The sequence below is a fragment of the Nematolebias whitei genome, chromosome 15 (assembly GCF_014905685.2).
Source record: "Nematolebias whitei isolate Nwh7 chromosome 15, NemWhi1, whole genome shotgun sequence".
Taxonomy (NCBI): Eukaryota; Metazoa; Chordata; class Actinopteri; order Cyprinodontiformes; family Rivulidae; genus Nematolebias; species Nematolebias whitei.
In genome coordinates this window covers 3,373,909-3,395,680 of record NC_056512.1, presented here as the reverse complement: position 1 = coordinate 3,395,680, position 21,772 = coordinate 3,373,909, and the positions used below count along the sequence as shown (strand labels likewise).

The following is a 21,772-nucleotide window of genomic DNA, read 5'->3' as shown; positions in this document are numbered from 1 at the left end:
AAAAAAAAAAAAAAAAAAAAAAAAAAAAAGTCAGCGAGAAAGCTTGTTACTGACAGCAAATATTGAGGACAATAAACATGGTGGATCCTACCCAATTGGCCACCGGACACAGTGACGTCACGCTCTAAAGCTTTATAAGCATACTTGAACTTTTATTTACATCTTTGCACCTAGAAAGTTTGACCCATTTAGTAAATAGATGAAGAGTCTGAATCCAGCAAAGTCCATGCTCAATAATCCAGGTATACAATCCAACATTTTTCAGTCAGGTCATCTGGACAGTTTTTTTTTTTTTTGTGCTGAAACGTTTTGCCTTCAATCCAGATGGCTTCATCAGTCAAGGAAACACACAACACAAAACTGATTCTTCCCCCAACAGCTTACTCCAAAGTGGAACAAACCAGTTCTGCTTGTGACAAGATGGTCTGTTTGGTACGCCCCCTCCTCCATTGCCGGCCCTCTTCCTTGTTGACAGTCTTGTTAAACTGGTTGTCAAACTCGTTTCAACTCGATGGTTTGAAGAAGGGAAATTTAATACATTGATGTCGCATACAAAACAGTCTGTCGCCGGGCAGTTTATTGTGCGACACCGAGTACACGTACACTATCGTAAAAATTGGTCTTCCCACGGACATGCCTTGAGGGCGTCCGCGTTGAGTCTCATCTGGTACGCGCGAACCTCCACTGATTGAGCTGGAGCCTTAACGATCAATTGTTGGGCTGATGATCCTCCCTTTGCATGTGAACAACTAGTTTTGGCTGTCACCAGCAAACTGATTGATCCACTATGATTAGATGCCATTTAGAAGACTATTTTGCAGCTCCTCAGACTAAAGAAGTCTTTTGGATAAAAGACAAAAAAAATTTTCAACAAACAATATTATGGGGCCAGAGGACCTGAGTCAACCTTGTTAGATTCATCTACCTGGATTATTGAGCATGCATCAGGATATACAGAAGTTAATATTTTTGTATAGCTGTTTTTTAAAAATAATAATTTTTTAACCAGTTTCTGTTTCTGTTTTTCCAACAGTTTTACGGCTACCTCTCCCAGCAACAAAACATGATGCAGGACTATGTTCGAACAGGGACTTATCAACGGGCTATTCTTCAGAACCATACTGACTTCAAGGACAAGGTAACCTCCTACAACTCAACAGATGAATGGTTGATGTGATTAAGTCCATTTATTAGGTCTAGTTTATTCAAGATATCCATGATGGATATCTTGATGGAACATGTTCCCTGTCTATCTTTTTTAATTTAGTGCTACTGGATAAGGATGTGTATTTTAAGCAAAAGCTGTCTCTGAAATTGTCTGTGTCTTCAGTTTTTCTTTGAATATTGAACAGTGCATTCTTTTGTCGGCCGTCCGACCATAGCACCCTTCCGGTTCTTTTCGTTCCCAGGTGGAGAGGAAACGCACACAAACTCAGTAAAATGAATAGAGGTAAATTCTTTTTACCGTTTTATGTCGTTAAGGCAGAAAAAAATTACAGGCTCAGCACTGAGGTGTCCGTCCGACCCTTTGTAACCCGGAACCGGAAGCCCCATGTACAGAACACCCCAGAATGCCCCAGCTTATGTTGGCCCTTGGCTTCGCCTTCACATCCGGGCGAGTACAGCCTATCAGAGTGTATCAGTGGGGTGACTGTGTGTAACCTCACCCGTCTTATCTGTTTCTGGTGGTGGATAACTAGGGTGATATACAGATCTAAGTGTTGGAAGCAAGCAAAAACAAAAAATGACTCCTTATCGGGTATTGACCCTGGGATCGCTCGTTGTGTGCAGCTGAGACTGGTCTGATCTGCTCCGAACCAGGTTATAATTGAGTAGACCAGATCGGGCGTCCAGCAAGATTAAACTTCTAACACTTTAGCACAGCATACAGGTCACTTTTTGACGCTTTCTGTCCGCCTCTGTGGAATTTCTGAATGGACCAAGGCAGCTGGAAGGATGAAGCCATCCCACCCCTGATGGTCCTGTAGCACAGCTCTGTTATAAGTGGTGATATGCTGATATGTGATGTAGGGGTCGACATAAGCAATTTCCGTTTGTCCGAGACAAACTATTTTCGTCTCGGACTCCAGATCCAGATCGTCTCCAGATCTCGCCTCGAGGTTCTCCATTGGACAATAAAGTGAAATAGACATGAATTAAGGTTCTCCATCCTTTCAACATATTTCCGTCATTTGTTTAAATGAAAGGGTGGGGGTGGGAGGGGGATCATGTTTTCAACCATCCCCATTTGGGTTAAACAGTCCTGGATTTTGACCCCCTGTCCTGTCCCGCATGAAGAGGGGCGGGACACCCAAATGTCCCACATTTGACAAAAGCTACCTGGGCTCCCATGTGCCTGTTTGGGAGGAGGGATACAGAGAGGATGTTTCACGGGTTTCTTGCCCAAGCGGGAGTCATGTTACTGTAGTAAGTCTGTAGGCTGTAAAGTGCAAGTGCTCAGTTTTCAGAAACTGTTTGTTTTTCTGATGGCTCAAACTCAACAAAATACAGTAATGCGAAACGAGCTTTAAAAAAACCATGTCATCGGTAAGACACTCGGAATAAAAAAATAAACATGCTGTTGTTAAAGTTCAGATATGTTTTGAAAGTGAAAGACTATATATTGTCATCATTGCATTGTTTCTTCTACCATTATACAAGTGGGGTGCCCCACCCCGTCAACAGAACTGAGCACCCCGCCTACCAAACCGACTCACCCCCCCACCCCCTGGCAATGACATAGCGCTAAGCTAGCAGCGTGCAATACAGGCGCTCTAGCTAAAAAGCTAAAGGCAGCGCTCACGTTGCCTCTTCTCTCATGGACACCCCCCCACCACCACCACCACTCAAAAAGTTTCTGTACAAACAGCTCACAGCTCAAACGTGTTGCGCTAAGCTAGTGGTGTGCAATTCAGGCGCTCTAGCTAAAAAGCTAAAGGTGCCCCTTCTCTCATGCTGAATGCCTCCCACACCCGCCCTCGCTCAAAAACTGTTGGTACAAGCTGCGCTCAGACATGTCTCCGTCACCCCCCTCAACAAAAATCATGGATGAGATGAGCACCCCACCATGGCAAGTTAACTAGGGGAAACACTGCATTGTATGTTTTTTTTTTTTTATTTAAACTTTTATTTTACCAGGAAGAAATCCATTGAGATTATTAATCTGTTTTACAAGGATGTCCTGAGATGTTGTTTTGGTACAAAACAGGAGATTATATGTTTCTATACAATGATGAAATGTGTGCTCTGTATTTAACCCACCACATGCGAGATACACCTAGGTGGAGCAGTGTGCAGCTATATAAAGCCCCTTTTCCACCGCTCCTACTCAGCTCTGCTCTGCTCAGATAAGCTTGTTACACGTTGCGTTTCCACCACACTTTCACGACCGATTCTGGAGGCGTGTCCAGAATTCAATTAGCCTTACTACTAGAGCTGGGTGATATCTTGATATTTTAAAAATGTCGATATAATTCTTTTGCAATGTAAGTTGAGACTATCTCGATATAAAACAATATAATTTTATACTTGAAAATCCTCCTGATGTCTTATTCTTCCACTCGGCCCCCCTCCTTCTCCCTCATTGAACACAAACCCAGCCCCTCAGCCGTCCCCTCCTTCCTGATTCTGCAGAAGGTGGGCAGATACGTTTAGCACAACAAGTAAACACAGCAGATACAAAGCACAGCTGCTGCTGAGGAAAAACAAAACAATGACTATTCGTTTAGAGCTAGTTTAGATTTAGATTGTCAGATGAGGGGCAGAAAAATTATTTCTGTAGACAATGCTGAAAATAGTCCCGACGAAAGGTTGGAACTACAAATCTTTTTCACTATTTAAACAGCGGAGTGGAGTATGAACCGTGAAGCTGCAGCTCGAAGAGTTTTTTCAGCTTCTTTCCTTGAAACAAACCGCGGGTCAGAGCTCATTTAGCCATGCTGAGCCTTATGAGAGGAGCAGAGAGAGGTGGCGACATTAATAAGTCGACAGTTTATCATATTGCTAAGACACTGTCCTTAGCGGCTAACAAGATGGCTAACGTTTTAGTCATCTTGTTCCACAGCTGAGGCTGGGACTGTGTCTTTGGTGATATGATAAACTGCTGATTTATTAATGTCGCCACCTCTCTCTGCTCCTCTCATAAGGCTCAGCATGGCTAAATGAGCTCTGACCCGTGGTTTGTTTCAAGGAAGCAGGCTGTAAAAACTCGTGGAGCTGCAGCTTGGCGGTTCTGAGTGGAGGCTCACTTTACTGCAGTTCACACAGGCTTACTAACTTGAAGGCGGCGCAGCTGAATGGACTGTACTTATACAGCTCCTTTCTATCTTATCAAGACACTCAAAGCTCTTTACAACACAGTCTGTGCCTTCATTTACCCATTCATGCACTCTACTAGATCTCTACAAAGAATAATCAGAGCTTTATCACATTCATACACCGATGGGACATGCATCTGAGGCAATGAGGGTTCAGTGTCTCACCCATGGACACTTCGGCATATGACTGCTGGTGGAATCGAACCCCCAACTCTCCCATTGGAGGACGACTGCTCTAGCTTCTCAGCCACAGCTGCCCTCAGCTGAAGAGGATTATTATTTAATATATGTAAATAAATGTATGAAAAATAAACTAATATATGTAAATAGATTATTTTTAGACATTTATTTTGTAGAGTTATAGCTGTTTGGTAATAAATGTACCTGTGTGACAACTACAAAGCTTTGACTCAGAAATATATTTTTATTACTTTCTGTAAAGAAAAAATATCGATATAAATATTGTATATCGCGATTTATCATAAAAATATTGAGATATTAATTTTGGTCCATATTGCCCAGCTCTACCATAACTCCATAACCTTTGACCAAATTTCTCTAACAGTCCCCTCCACATTTCATTGGTTCAACTGTGAGGGGAGAGGAGGAGAGAACAGGAGTGGGGATTCCCCTGCATGTGAAGAAAATATGAGTGTCATATGTTCACAGAGCAACGCTCTGCAATATGCGGACAGCTTCCAAGAGAGGTCTGTATTGGGCATCTATGTGAGTGTCTGGGACAAAGCTAAATGTTTTTGGCAGCAGGAAACTTGTTAGCCAGTCAAAAAATAATAATTGCTGCGGCACTGTATAAGTTGCAGGGTTTGGGGCGGCTGTGGCTGAGTGGTTAGAGCAGTCGTCCTTCAATGCAAGAGTTGGGGGTTCGAATCCACCAGCAGTCACATGCCGAAGTGTCCCTGGGCAAGACACTGAACCCCTCACTGCCTCCGATGTGTGTCCCATTGGTGTATGAATGTGATAAAGCTCTGATTAGTCTCTTTAGAATGCTTTGTTCAATTAGTGTTGTAGAGATATAATAGAGTGCTGTATGAATGGGTAAATGAGGACACAGATTGTGGTGTAAAGTGCTTTGAGTATATCCGTAAGATAGAAAGGCGCTATATAAGTACAGTCCATTTACAAAGTCTGAGAAAATCTAGTGGTTTATATCAGTCAATCAACTTTATTTCTATAGCACATTTTAAAAACCGCAGTGGTGACCAAAGTGTTGTACAATAAGACAAAAAGATAAATTAAGACAATAAAAACATACAAAGCATACACAAACATAAAAACATACCAGTTTCATGACAGGTGTGTTTTAAGATGCCATAAAAGATAGGATCACATGTTAAAAGCCAAATAATAAAAGTGTGTTTTTAAAAGAGATGTCTGACACTCAAGGGTAAGTTGTTCCATAACCTGGGATCAAGAACAACAAAAGCTCTGTCACCTCTGAGCTTAGACTGGAAAATACAGTAGTATTGACTGCAGCAACAAGTTTTTAGTTTTTTTCTCCCAGATTTGCAGATTTCAGACAAACAACACATTTCAGTGAGGATGCCAAAGATAACGTTACTAAGACTATATTTTACCTCTGCGTTAGCTTTATTGTTCTGGATAAAGTTTTACAAGGCGATAACCTATGCTAGGTTTTCTCAACATTAGCTTGCTAACTTGAGAGGCATGTAGCTAATTACAAGCGGGTTGGAGGATTGAAGAGAATTTACTGTTGTTTTATTTTTATTTTACAGATCAGTTAAAATAAACTTGCCATGCTCTGTTCAGCAAAATACGCTACATAGTATTGCTAACTGCTTCCTCTGTGCTGAATGTGAAGTTTCAAGTGAACGGCCATGACTTGAAAGTAGTCCGTATGCGCCCTCTGCTGGATACATTGTACAATTGCGCCTTTTGCAAGGAAGGACACAGCTTGTTCACAGTGTTTATACTGCGCATAATGCGACAATTATCACCGATACCAATATGCCCCCAATCCCTTATATCTGCCTAAAGTATCGGTCCTACCGATATATCGGTTGGGCTAGAGTATTATCTTTAGCTGTTGTTGTTCTCTTTGAACCAGGTGGTGCTGGATGTGGGCTGTGGCTCGGGGATCCTGTCATTCTTTGCTGCCCAAGCTGGAGCCAGGAAGGTCTATGCTGTGGAGGCCAGCACCATGGCGCAGCATGCTGAGGTTTAAGAGTTTTTGTTTGTTTGTTTGTCGTTTTTATTCATTTCATATTTAAAACACAAAAACAATTTAGAAACCAAATAAAAAAAAAAACATGTCATAAAATGAAAGGTAGCAGAAGAAGAAAAAAATCTTATCATATCTGCCCCTTGTTTAAAACAAAAACAATTCAAACAATCAATTCAAACAATAATCATCTATAAGTAATATAACAAAATAATTAACTCATCACAATTTTACGTATTTATATGTATCTTTCCAAAATTTTAATCTTAATAATTTTCTTAAATATAGGCAATGACTTTCCTTTTTTAACATAGCTTTCCAAACTATTCCACAGACCTATTCCCTGAATTCAAGTAGACCGCCCCTTTAAACTGGTTCTGTACTGTGGTTTAACAAAAATGTCTGTTCCCTTAAGATTATAACAACTTTTCCTTTTTACAAAATACGTTTGAATGTTTGAAGGTAGTGTGTAGTTCTGAGCTTTATACAGTACTAAAAGAATATTATAGTTAACCAAATCATGAAACTTCAGTAATTTCAATTGATAAAATAAAATACTAGATGGATGACAATAATGCTTTCTTGTGATAATTCTTATAGCTCTTTTCTGCAAAATAAAAATGGGCATCGTTATAGTTTTACATGCTGTTCCCCAAACATCAAGACAATAAATTAAATGCGGGACTATAATTGTATTATACAGCAAATACAAGGCTTTATCATTCAATAAGTCCCTTACTTTATACAGTACTGCAGTGGATTTAGATATTTTAGTTTTTACAGAATTTATGTGCTGTTTCTATGACAGTTTATCATCAATAATTACACCCAAAAACTTCACCGCACCTACTCTGCATATCTCAACACCATCAACTCTAAAAGGAACATCGACAGTTGTCTTTTTTTTACTAAATATCATATAATTAGTTTTATCAAGGTTCAATGATAACTTGTTTAATTTAAACCAATTTTGTAGTTTGACAAACTCCATCTTCATCAACTCAAACATCTGTTCCAAGTCTTTACCCAAATAAAAGAAAGTGGTATCATCAGCAAAGAGAACACATTAAAGGATACTGGACACCTCCGTCAAATCATTTACATACAAAATAAACAACTTATGTCCAAGTACAGAGCCTTGTGGCACTCCACATGAAATACTGTTTAGGTTTGATCTTAAATCGTCTATTTGTACAAACTGTTTTCTGTCTTTTAAATAACTACATATCCACTGCAAAGCTGGACCTCTAATACCATATTTTTTTAATTTATCAATCAGAATGGTGTAGTCAATTGTGTCAAATGCTTTTTTTAGATCGACAAATATACTTATACAATGTTGTTTTTGATCTATAGCTGTAGTAACTTGTTCCATCAACTCCATAAGAGCCATGGATGTTGAGTTTTTTGATCTGAACCCATACTGACTATTACTTAAAATATTATTTTTATCAAGAAATAGGTCAAATCTGGTCACAAATAATTTTTCTAGAATTTTTGAGAGTTGTGGCAACAAAGATATAGGTCTGTAGTTGTTAAATACACATTTGTCACCATGTTTAAAAAGAGGAACTACCTTAGCTATTATCATTCTGTCTGGGAATATTCCTGTTGAAAATGACAAATTACATATATATGTAAATGGCTCAATAACATGACTTATTATTGCTTTTACAACCATCATATCCATGTCTTCACAGTCTTTTGATCTTTTGTCAGTAAATTTTTTAACTACCTTCATTATTTCTTCTTTGTCAGTTCCCTTTAGAAACATACTGTTTACACAATCACTGATTAAATAACTCACATTTTTATCTACTTTTGGTATTGTATTTGCAAGGTTAGATCCAACGTTTACAAAGTAATTATTAAATCCATTTACGATTTCATTTTCATCATGGATTTCCACATTATTTTCCACAAAATATTGAGAAAGACTCGTACTAACCTTATGTTTTTTCAGAACACTGTTCATTACTCGCCATGTTGCCTTCACATCACCACTACTTTTATGCAATAACTCACTATAATATTCCCTCTTTTGTTTTCTTATGATCCCAACTAATTTATTTTTGTACTTTTTATATTTATTTTCTGCCTCATGTGTTCTGGATTTCAAGAAACATGAATACAGATAATTCTTTTTTTTACATGCATTTCTCAATCCTTTCGTAATCCATGGTTGATCAACAGTATCTTTCTTTATATAATTTTTTTTGCACACAAATTTTTTTATTTTTATACAAAACATCTAGAATGTTCATAAACTTATCATAAGGTTTGATTTATTATATTTCAGTCTGAATGTTCTGTACTTTGACAGCCTGTTGTTTTCAGTGTTTTAAGCTTCTCATCCTTGCAGTTGCTGGTGAACAGTAACCGCCTGGGGGAGCGTGTAGTGGTCATCCCGGGGAAGGTGGAGGAGGTGACGTTGCCAGAGCAGGTGGACATCATCATCTCAGAGCCCATGGGCTACATGCTATTCAATGAACGCATGCTGGAGAGCTACTTGCATGCCAAGAAGTTCCTTAAGCCCAGTGGTAAGAAGCAAAACACACAAAACCCCTGAAGTCTTAAAATATCTGAACCGAGTTGTTCTCAGGGCCACCGCCCGGTGTCTTTGTTAGGGCCACCGCCCGGTGTCTTTATGCCTTCAGATCAATCTGACTTCACTTGTGCCCCTTTTCCATGGCACCGGGTCGGCACGGGTCGACTCGGCTCAATTCGGTTCAGCCTTGTACATGTTGCTTTTTCATTATACTTCAGTACCGGTTCTAGTGGGCAGGTCTAGAATCCAACGCACCTTACCATCTGGTGGCAGTAGTGCTCCATTAAGCTATTTACCAGCCACCACTAAACATATTAGAAGACGACCCTGAAAAGATATTCAATTCAATTCAGTTTATTTATATAGCGCCAAGTCACAGCAGAAGTCATCTCAGGCACAGATATGCAACAAAACGGAGGCTATCGAAGCTTTGTTGAACATTCTGCTCAGTCTGTGTCTTTTTGTCAAACGTCAAAGAGGAGAGACCATCATCTACCTTCTCCCCCTTGGCAATGTCTTCCATAAATTTAACATTCACTTCCGTTGTTTTGCCGACGACACCCAGCTCCTCTTATCCACTGCACCTAATTCTTCACTTCCTCCTTCCTCCCTCACTTCCTGCTTAGCTGAAATTAAATCCTGGTTTACATCTAACTTTCTTAAATTAAACAGTGATAAAACAGAGTTTCTACTCATCTGCACCAAATTCACCATATCTAAAGTCAACAGTTTTTCCCTTACCATTGGCAGGTCCATGGTTTCTCCCTCCCCTCATGTTAAGAGTCTGTGTCATTCTTGACAACACAATCTTATTTTCACTCTCACCTCAATTATATTACTCAGTCTGCATACTTCCACCTTTGAAACATCAACCGTCTCCATCCATCCCTCTCCCCGCACCTGCTTCCATCTTGGTCCATAGGGGGGCCCTGAGGGGGCTCTGAGGTTCCAGTGGAGGGGACATGGGGGGCTGGTAGAGCTCCATCTATCTTGCTCTGAATTTTGTCTTTGGTCACCAAACACAAAAAGCACCTGGACTTCAGCATTAGATCACGGTGTTGTCATTATTGTTTTTAAATTCTTAACAATAGGTCCAGCCGCTGCTCCGAGTTGGTTATTGCAAATGGCGGATCAGGTTGTTTTGAAAGTTTCTGAAACAACAGTGACTCCACCCCCTGACCAATCAGTGACCGACAGTGTTCTGAAGTCAGTTTTTGGTGCAAGCTTGGCACAGTTGGAACCCCAAAGAAAAAGGGACTGAAAAAGGGTCCTGTTCCACGAATAAAGTGCCAGTGAAAAAAGCCTTGGAACCGTACCGAGCCTGGTCGAACCCTGCCGAAAAGGTGCTTTGGAAAAGAGGTATTGGACAACCTTTCTGATTCTGCTGATTGTTCTGTGCTGACTGTTTTTCATTGTGGATGTTTTTAGGTAAAATGTTCCCCACCATTGGAGATGTGCACCTGGCCCCCTTCACAGATGAACAGCTCTATATGGAGCAGTTCACCAAAGCCAACTTCTGGTGAGGTGGAAAAAAATGAACCGCATGTACCAATCTAAAACTGTTCTCCCTTCCTCGTGAAAACATATACATACTGGTGATGAATGTAATCTGTGTGAAACATTGTTTACAACCCTGAACCTTCAACATATTGTCAGTGTTTCTTTCTCAGACTTAAGCAGCTTTTCCATTGGTAAGTGCGACTCCATTCGGCTCTTGACTTATCAGTTCTTCTCTGGTGTAGGTGATTTGCCACTTTGACTTATTTCCCCGCTCTGTGGGCGGTATCGTAACAGGTCATTGTGTTCAAGCCACTCTGCCCATTGTGGTCCTTAATCGCCCTATAATTGGACTTCAATTTCTTTAGGTTATCCCGGGCACTGCTTAAAAGTTCGGGTATAGCCATGCTGCACCTTTATCTCAGAAATGTATCTGTAAATGTGCTCATTTCTTGTGGTGCTGCTGTCAACACGATCAGAGTGAGGGGTTCATATGTAGTTTGCAGTTTTGCTGGGCGGATCATTCAGTGACGTAGCTCCGCTGGCCAGTCAACAACTGCTGTCTTCTTACGTCAAAATCATCACCTCGGAGAAGTTCATTTGGAACGTCAAACAAGATGGTCTCATAAGCCGGGATGGGTGGGGTTGGGTACCGGCAGTAGGCAGGCCCTTAACTGGTGCGGTGTGGTGCGGAACTGATGAGAGTTTAGACAGTGGCATTGTGCCATTATAGAGAGAAGAGAAACACAACTCTTTAAAATTTAATGTTCTTTCAACTTCACCTACATCTTTCATTTTCATTTACCCTGTATTTATCCAGGTAGTCTCATTGAGTCACGAGAACACATTTTCAAGAGAGACCTGTTTAGGGAGCAGATGGTGGGGGCTGAGGGCCTTGCTCAGGAGCCCAGAGTGGGTCAAATGGGGGGTGGAGGCAGGTGTGGGTGTTTCACCTTTTCCACTCACATTTTGATGTTGACAGTATCGGGAGTTGAACCAGCAACTTTCCGATCACAGGCACATCTTCTCTAACCTCTGCGCCACCACTCCCCCATGTTGTATATTTATTGTATTTTCAACTACTGAATGTTTTCTATATGATTTTTATCTACTTTAGATGCTCTATTTAGCATGATCTACTCAACTGAGTGGTCGAGCAGAGGTTAGAGAAGGTGGGTCTGTGACCGGAAGTTGCCCGTTCAACTCCCTGGACCAACAACATTTAAAAAAAATGTGAGTGGGAAAGATGAAGCACCCACACCTTCCTCCACCCTCATTTGCCCCACTCTGGGCCCTTGAGCAAATGTCCTCAAGCCCCACCTTCTGCTCCCCTGGGCACCCTAGATGGCAGTTCTCTGCTCCACACAGAGGGTTGTGATAGCTCTGTGGTTGCGTCAGGAAGAGTATACAGCATAAAAACAATTGCCAGGTCTTCATGCAAGTTAGTTTGTTGTGGCAACCCCTGAAGAAGGGAGCAGCCGAAAGAAGAAGAAAAAAAGCAGGAGTAAAAATATAAACTGTAATCCAGTGTTTCCCCTACATTACTTGCCTTGGCAGGGCACTCATCTCTTTTCATACCTGCAAACTTGTTTTTCGGCGAAATTCGCCAATTTTAAACTAAAATTGGTAATTTACGTGAACAATCTAGATCTGAAGAGTTATTTTTCGAGGGTTGGGTGGGGGGTGTTTAGTATGTGTGAGGGAAACGGAGAGCGTAGCATCTTAGCTAGCACGTCTGTATTGTGCGCGGCAATATGTTGTCCTAAGATTTGAGAAGTCCAGCTGATGGTGTTCTAGAGAATAACTTGAAGGAGAAATATGGGGGAGTGGTGGCGCAGAGGTTAGAGAGGTGGGCCTGTGATCCGAAGATCGCCGGTTCACACCCTGGCCCCGACAACATCAAAATTGTGGGTGGGATAGGTGATGCACCAACACTTGCCCCCACCATCATTCGCCCCACTTTGGGCCCATGAGCAAGGCCCTTAACCACCCATCTGCTCCCTAAACAGGTCTCTCTTGAAAATGAGTTCTCGTGGCTCAATGAGACTACCTGGATAAATAAAGGGTAAATGAAAATATATATATATATATATATATGTTAAAGAGAAAGAAGTCAAGTAACACAAGTTTTCTGGAAAGTAAAATTGGTAAAATCAGTGATGGGAAAGGAATAGTGGAAATAAAACAATGGGAGAAGGAGACAAATGTTATTCCAAGTGGATTGTGAAGGAAAGGAGAATAAAAGATATGAAGTGCAAAAAGTGTGGCACCAAGGTGGGAAGGAATCTGTAAATGATTTAGTTTTAATAATAACATGCTGGTTGACAAAACTGACTAAAAAAGTTTTTGTTTCTTTTGTCACTTGCTTATTAGCACAGTGTAATTTAGTGTTGTGAATGCTGCATGGTGCCAGGTCATTTTCTGTTATGAGTAGGTCTATCACTAAATCAGAAAACATTAAACCCCCACCCCTCTAAATTCATTGTTAGTGGTTTCTCCAGATGCATGCTCAATATTCCAGGTAGAAAAATCCAAAAAAGTTTAATTCTGGTCCTCTAGACATTCAAAAAAAAAAAAACACCAAAGCAAAAGAACAAAAAAAAAATGTAGAAACGTTTCGTCTCTCATCTGAAAGACTTCCTCAGTCTGAGGAGCTGTATTCAGCTCAGTCTCTTAAATAGCACCTTCTCAGAGTGGATCAACCAGTTTGCTGCTGACAACCAAAACCAGCTGATCACATGCTCAAGAAGGACCATCAGCCTAACAATGGATCATTAGCACACTGATGGCTGTTTACTGTTCACAGAGGGCTGAGTGATACTAGCAATCACAGCATTGTAAGAGGGGGACAGTTGAACCCGGAGGCTCCACCCCTGTTTAATGATGGACGATTTCTTTTCACAAAGATGGCCTCCTTTACTCCTCTCTCAAACCATCGTTCCTCTCTGTCCAGGATGTGAACATCTTCATCCCTGAAAGAGTGACCGCTGGCCTGGAGATGAGTGTAGACCGCAGAGTCCTGGCCTGATGATGTTGATCTTCTGTGCTGGTCCATCCTTTTGGCCTGTGGCTGTTTAGTTTCCCCGATGTAAGACTGATCACCCTCCTGACACTGAACAACATACACAACATTGCTCTGTTTGTGCCGGGGGACTGGATCTTTGGGATGAACCAGTCTTTAATGTATTTTGGGGTTTAAAAGCCACTGGGACGTTATGTTTAGAAAATAAACGTCTCAGTTTCTCTGATACTCCCTCAACATCTGGAATGACCACTGGTCTGGGTCTGGGTTCCTCCTTTCCACCTGTTGGCTGACTGGAGTCCTGTTTGGGTTTCTTCTCTGCTTTCAGGAAGGCCCAGTTAGGATATCCACATGTGGGATTTCTCCTTCTGCCTGGCTCCTGAGCTAGTGGGGACGCTGTCTGCTCTGTGGTACAGAGTCCTGATGACTCCTAACTTGTGCTCCAAAGGGTGATGGGAGTCAAACTGCAAAAAATTAATGATTAAACTGATAACTCTGATTTTACACTTTAACTCCACTTATGCACAGTTTTTGGGGCGTCTGTGGCTGAGTGGTTAGAGCAGTCGTCCTCCAATGCAAGAGTTGGGTGTTCGAATCCACCAGCAGTCACATGCCGAAGTGTCCCTGGGCAAGACACTGAACCCCTCATTGCCTCTGATGTGTGTCCCACCAGTGCATGAATGTGATAAAGCTCTGATTAGTCTCTTTAGAACGATTTGTTCAATTAGCTTTGTAGAGATCTAGTATAGAGCTGTATGAATGGCTAAATGAGGACACAGATTGTAGTGGAAAGTGCTTTGAGTATCTCATTGAGTGTCTTGAAATAAGATAGAAAGGTGCTATATAAGTACAGTCCATTTACTATCTTCAACTAAAAAAGTAACGATTAAACTGACAACTTTGATTTTACATCAGACACAGCATTACTGCGGTTAGCCGGTAGAAGACAGATCTCTATCGTAGGCTAAATGTCTATTGTTTCTACCATGTACCGTATTCATTCAACCTTTATTTAGACAGTATATATCGCACATTCCTAAAAAGCACTAGTTGAACGAGGTGTCTCTAAAATATCCTGATGCATGCTCAATAATTTCCCCTATTTTTTAATCTGTCCTGAGGACCTGACTTTATTTTGTTGATGTCTCTAAAATCGTTATTGAATCAAGTCTTTATATATGTAGGTAACGTAGATGTTTAACAATCCGTTAAAATACACCAGAATGCAGGAAATGGCATTCATTTTATTCAAAATTTCCATGTGGGGAAACCCCAGACACCCACCACCACCACTAGTTTGTCCCCACACATTACAAGTGTGTTTGATGCCAATGGGCATGAAAGAGGTGCATGGCCGAGCAGCGGGGGTGGGCCCTTGAAATATTTGTCCAAAACATTTCAGAAATGAGTTTTTGCTGTTAGCAAAACATTCTGCTACATTTGGTTTCTCTGGTTGGCTTGTTGCTACTGCTGCTCATTTATTTTTTATTTTGCGATGGAGTTAAATTTTTTTTTTTTTTTTTTTTTTTCATTTAGCCTTTATTTATCCAGGTTAGTCTCATTGAGCCACGAGAACTCATTTTCAAGAGAGACCTGTTTAGGGAGCACATGGTGGGGGTTAAGGGCCTTGCTCATGGGCCCAGAGTGGGGCGAATGAGGGTGGGGGCAAGTGTGGGTGTTTCACCTACCCCACCCACAATTTTGATGTTGTCGGGGCCGGGGCGTGAACCGGCGATCTTCGGATCACAAGCCCACCTCTCTAACCTCTGCGCCACCACTCCCCCAACTCCCCCAAATTCAAAGCAGTCTGCTCCTCAGAAAAATAGTGTTAACTTATTTTTATATATATATGAATATTTCGGTTCAGTGCCCTGAGTCGACTTCTGTTGTGACTTGGTGCTATAGAAATAAACTGAATTGACACCATCTTTCCTATGTATGTCACCATTAAATTAGGATATGTTAGTAAATGTATTTTTTACCTGAAGCATCTTGTTTTTTCCCTTAATTTTCTTCCTGGGAATATACCAGTGTAGTATGACATATGCAGGATATATTCATACTGTTTAAGACGGGTTCTTCATTTTTCTGACTGTGTAAATGCGTGCATTGAGTTTAACAGAAATGTAACGAGAGACGTTATTTACCTTTGACCCATCAAAATGAATGCGGTCATTTATTTGCAGAATCAAAGTTTAACATCACACATTTACATTAATTTGGCAGAATATGAAAACAATAACATGGCTAGTTTCACAGAAAGTTGGAACAATACGGAGATTGTCCTCACTTCTCAGCAAAACAGCAGACATCAATCACACGGCGGTGATTGAGAACTTTGCTTCAGATATTTCTAAAATATCTGTAATGATTTTAGGAGAAAGGAGAGTTTAAGATGGAAAATGGAGATTTATCTTACAGAGAGATGTGTGAGGGAATTAATCTGTTTGACCAGAAACGTGCACGCTCCTTCAGTTCTCAGCTGTTCACGGTACGCTTGGTCGAAGTAGAACTTTTACCTGGTTGACGATAGGTCAGCGTCGGTATAGAATCCTTCCTTTGACTCTTTCAGCGTCTCCGTTGAGAGCAGCTAAAATACTTCGAGAGTCGTGCGAGGTTATCCAAACAGAAGTTATAATCCCCAAAATCGTCCCTGCATTCTATATTCCAATAGAAGCATTCTGGACGCCTGCGTTAGCATCCAAGAACTCTGAACTCTTTAACTCTCTTCAGAGAGTTAAAGTCTGGAACTCTTCTCCAGGAAAAACTTTCAAGCTCTGAAAACTCCCATGTTGAACTCAATCTAGAGCGCAGCAGCTAGACTGGGAAGTTGCCACATTTAAATGGGTCGACTTCCGGGTCATTTGAGAGCTTTTTGATTGGTCGATGGACCAGAAAAGAGGTGTGGTTTGTGATGTAAGGTGTTATGAAAAGTCAAGGATTGTTTTAGTGACAGACAGAAAGATTATTGGAGAACTTCAGACTTCGTGGAGTCTCTACTCTTATTATCTGCTGTAACAGTTAAACATGACATTTCTTTTCAGTAAACTTTTAGTTGACCGAAACTTAAACCTTAACATACTTACAAATTTGCTCATTGAAGACAGAAAAATCAAGAAATGCATATTACCCTGATTTCTTCTTTGAATGAGGAATAAAAATCATTACTTACTGTTTATGTAAATAAAAATGAGTAGTTCTCTTCAACCTGTAAACATTGAGTGAACTAACACAATTTGATTATCAAACATTTGTAAAATAGTAATGATCATAGAGAATTGTCATTTCTACTTGATTAATTCAAGAAAGAAAGTCTCAGGATGGGTCAAACTGTATTTCTGGATGCAGATCAATGAAATAACAGTTTCTGTCCCACAAGGTTCTTAAGGTCAAGTGTTTCGACCTTAGGCTTATTACTTCAGGTTAGGTTCACTACACCAGAATGCTTAATTTACATGTAAAAAAAAAAAAAAATCACAAAATCTTTGTTGGGGGTGGCGTGAGATTTGTCACCCTTTTCATCCGTTCTGAGTTTGCAGGTATGTCCTCTGTGATCTTTGTTGGGCAGAGGGGTTGATGAAGACACGTTTGTGTTGTGCACTGTTTGTACTGTCAGTTTTCTAGCAGGAGGTGGGGGGGTCCAATTCAGTAAAGCCCCCAGTATACTGCCGTACGTACGCAGAGGTACGTGCGTACCCCCCAGGGCATGTCCGTGCAAAGCTCAAATTTTTACGACCGCTCACTCAGTGTCGCACAATAAACTGCCCAGCGACGGACTGTTTTGTTTGCGACACCAATGTATTAAATTCCCCTTCTTCATCTCTGATCTGGCCTTTTCTTTTGTTTGTTTTTTTTGCCAAGAGTTAGTGATCTCTTCCTCCTCCGTTGATGCCATGACTGAAATGGTGAGAAATGAAGGAATTTGTCACGAGCGAATTAAACTCGGGTCCAGCGTGGCTGCGGGAGGGTCTGGAGATTTCCTGGTGGGCTGGTCTGATGTGTGGACTGCAGAGCCAGCGCTCCCTGTTTTTTTTTTAATTTTTTATTAGATCTTTTTATTAACAACATATAAACACAGAACACCACTGCAGCTGAGGCTGCCAGCGCTCGCTTTTTTTTCTTTTTTCTGACCTGTCAATCAATCCAGTAGGTGTGTCAGCAAATGACCAATCGGCGACCTCAATTTGTCTCTAAGGTAAACGCCCCTTGGTCTGTGAAGCTGCTCTGCAGCTGATCGGGGTGTATGCTGGAGTACGAAGTCTGAACCCTCCGCGTACAGTACACGAGTACGTACGCGTGAACGGACGTATGCGGCAGTATACTGGAGCCTTAAGACAGGGCGCTCGGTTTTGTTGACAGAGCGGGACGCCCTGCTTGTATAATGGTATAGTAGTCTGTAACATGAGCCTAGATACTGGTACATATTTTACCTCAAACATTTATTCATAGAAAATGTAGCAACCTTCAGTTAGCAGCTTAATAAATAACTTGTGGTGTATTTTTCTGGCTGCCCATCAGTTGCTCAAGTATTGAGCCCAGAATAAAGAACATAAACCATTATTTTATTGCCAGCTAGCATGAAGTACTCAAAGTCTGATATTTATCTTTTGTAAGCCTTCAATCCTCATCTTGTTGGAGTCTAAAGCAGGTGCAGACTTCCCTTAATTTCTAATGTTTAGGTTGGCTTAATCCGAATAATGACGAGTTGAACTTAATGTTAACTTAATGCTCAGACTGATGATCTGAAGAAAAACATTATTTCAGAACAAACATTAAAACAAGCATTTTAAGCCTAGTAAACATTGCTACCATCAATTAGGGTTGACTGAAACATTTGTAAGTATTTCCAGCAGCCCATGTTTGTTTATCACTTATTGGGCCTGGAACAGGACTGGTCTGCCTCGTGACTCTGTGAGTCCTCATCGAGTCGCTGCAAGTCTTCCTAACAAAGCTGTAGCTCTGTGTCACATTATGTGTTGGGACTAGAAAACATCTAGCTTCTCTTTAAAGGAGACATTGTCTGACGTCTTAATGAAATGCACCTGACACGCTTTGATTGAAATTTAGTCCAACGGCTGTGATCTGAGTGTGCCTTTCTCTGTGTGCTGTTAGGTATCAGCCCTCCTTCCACGGTGTGGACCTGTCTGCTCTGCGGGGGGCTGCAGTGGACGAGTATTTCCGTCAGCCAATTGTGGTACTTACCTGTTTCACATTGTTAACTTGGATTAGATATTAATGCAGTGCAGCTTATGAAGGTGGTGTGTTTGTGGATGTATGTAAAGCTTAGTGCTGTGTTCAGGGCAAACTGGATGTGGTGTTTGTGGTGCTTTCTCCTGCAGGACACGTTTGATATTCGCATCCTGATGGCCAAATCAGTCAAATACACAGTGAACTTCTTAGAGGCCAAAGAGGAGGATCTCTACAGGTGTGTACACATTCTCATGGCGGATGTTTATTGGTGCCTTTTCATTAATGAACGTACACATTCTGGTTGTAGGATAGAGATTCCCTTCAAGTTCCACATGATGCACTCAGGCCTGGTGCACGGCCTGGCGTTCTGGTTTGATGTGGCGTTTATGGGCTCAGTGTAAGTCTGCCAACAGACACATGACACGTTTAAACTGATGAAGATGAGTGGTTCACATTTCTTCACCTTCAACCCCAGGATGACAGTGTGGCTGTCCACAGCACCCACAGAGCCCCTGACCCACTGGTACCAGGTCCGCTGTCTGCTGCAGTCTCCCCTCTTTGCCAAGGCTGGGGACACTCTGTCCGGCACTGCCATGCTGGTGGCCAACAAGAGGTGCATTCTTCACGCTCTGTTCCACTTGAACACCAGGTTTACTCGTTGAATATAAACTGTGTTGTGACTGACTCAGCTACTGCTCAACCAACATTTAGCTCAATGTCTGTAAAGCAGACAGAATTAACCATTTTTGTGTTTGTTAATATTGAATACCTGTGGTGGCCATATTAAATGGGTGTTGGCTCCAAAAGTTTGTTGTACATGCACATCCAATGATAATTTCCTGAAATTTTGAGATATTTTGCTAACAGAGTCACAACACACAGGTAAAACATTTTCTGCCTTTGTCTATGGGCAATAATCAGAAGGCTCAGCTCATTGTCTGAATTGTTGAACCTTGATGGCTTGACAGAACCAGGGCCTTCATGTATGAACATTGTGTATGCACAGAAAGGTTGTCTTCATGTTCCACACACATGTTGGGATGTATCAAAATTAATATGTGAAAGTGTGTGTCAATCCACCAACACCTCTAACCTGCCATGACAATGTGCGTACCTCCACGCAAACTTTTTCAGTCCACAGTATAAAACTACAAAGTAGAGCCCGACCGATATATCAGTAGGACCGATAATTTTGTCCTATATAGACGTTCGTTTATGGTCCTATCGGTATTGGGAATAATGGTCCCATTATCAGCCGATATAAACACTTCTCATTTCCACCTATAAAATGCTGGAACCAGTCGTAATTGTACAATGTATCCAGTAGGGCTGTTGTAAACGATTATTTTAGTAATCGAGTAATCTATAGATTATTCTGGCTATTAATTGAGTAATCAAAAACATAATTTGTCAGGTTCTGCAGTAATGAATCATTTCATGAGTAATACAAATACACGAAAAAGAACATTTAAGTAAACAACCCATTTAATTCCTCTTTTTAAAATATTTTATTGCTTAAAATGTAATGACATGTTGAACCTCCATTTTAGTTTCAAGTCTGTGTTATAGCAGAACTCTTGCTTTTTTTTTCTTTCTAAAATGCAAAAACAAGAGAAGTAAATAAATGTGGATTGAAAGTGAAGATCATCTTCATCTTCCACCACGGACAGCAGCTGCATGTCTGTGATGATCATATTTAAAATGCGGTTTGTGAACTCAGCTGCTGCTCAACCAACATCCTGGAGCTCTTTGGACGAAGCTGTCCAACATATGACTCTGACATTTACTGAAAAGAAGAAGAAGAAACTTATTATTTGTTTGTTTGTTATGCTTTAATAAATTTTCGAGCATACTTCATTGGATATTATAAAATTATGTAATATTGTTAAGGGGTAGTTACACTTTCTGATGACCTGCTGCAATCAAAGTAACATTAGTATGTCAGTTGTATTTGATTTATGCATTTAAAGCTTTTATTTATGTGTGAGGTTTGAGGATGCTTTAATTAAAACCCTCTGTCACTAAATTATTTTTAACCAGCACAGAAAAATCGAAATACTGTAAATTTTTATGGATTGGAAAACTGAATGGAATCTTTATGTTAGAAATAGAGTACCGTAATTGTCGGACTACAAAACGCACCTGTGTCTAAGCCGCACATATTAAATCAGAATCAGAATAAACTTTATTGGAATTGCACCGAGATACAACGCAAATATATATGTACAGTCGTCCGAAAGAAGGGCGTAGTGCACTAAGCTGCAACTACAGGACAGTGCAACAATAGATGAAGCTTTTGCCCTTGGGTACTCATGTCTCAGGAGAAATTTGATAGTCAGCCCATCTCCAAGGCCGTCAGGAGTCTGATTCAGATAAGCTTGATTTTTGTTTTTTCTTCAGGCAGACAGATTTTTTTCTTCAGCCTAGAGTCCATCTGGGCGTTCTGGTTCCGAAAATGCCTAATTGTGGGATTCCATTCCACTGATCCATGCTATGAGTCTCCTTCAAGGTCGAACCCACCACGCTGACGAGTCCCAGAAGCCGCAGGTGGTGTGCGATTCTCAATCGCCACCTTATGGTTAAGCTCGTAAACCAGATGATTTAAAGTTCCCACAGCGAGGACCAGACCTTCACGCTGACTCGGAAGCTTTTCCATGGCCAAAACTGCTGCCGCTGTCTGCTTCAAAAGTCGATAAAACAGAGCCCCGCCGATGCCAAAAGCAGAGTCCCTGCTATCATAAGTCCAAATATGTAAACGTCTTCGACATCCTCCTGAGACAGGACTGACAGACACATCATCTGCCACACTCCCCATGAATCCATGATGTACCCCACAGCGTGAGTCTCAGCTGGACACGCCGGTTCTCCAGGACCTTGTCGTTTTGATGAAAAAATCTTATCAATAGAGTTGAACGCCCACGATACCAAATCCATAATCTTATTAATTTATGTTCGGGAGATGAGACCCAGGCGCTACAGACACACAGAGAGCAGAGCAG

General features: G+C 41.1%; 1 protein-coding gene across 1 annotated transcript in view; it reads left to right on the top strand.

Moving 5' to 3' along the window:
* The window catches only part of carm1 (coactivator-associated arginine methyltransferase 1), a 175,304-nt gene that overhangs the window by 57,815 nt on the left and 95,717 nt on the right, over positions 1-21,772 (top strand). The window contains exons 4-11 of the mRNA XM_037689301.1: positions 1,034-1,138; positions 6,403-6,513; positions 8,879-9,056; positions 10,493-10,583; positions 18,696-18,777; positions 18,923-19,008; positions 19,081-19,170; positions 19,249-19,386. Of these exons, the coding sequence (XP_037545229.1) occupies positions 1,034-1,138; positions 6,403-6,513; positions 8,879-9,056; positions 10,493-10,583; positions 18,696-18,777; positions 18,923-19,008; positions 19,081-19,170; positions 19,249-19,386 (881 nt within the window). The remainder of the gene's footprint in view (positions 1-1,033; positions 1,139-6,402; positions 6,514-8,878; positions 9,057-10,492; positions 10,584-18,695; positions 18,778-18,922; positions 19,009-19,080; positions 19,171-19,248; positions 19,387-21,772) is intronic.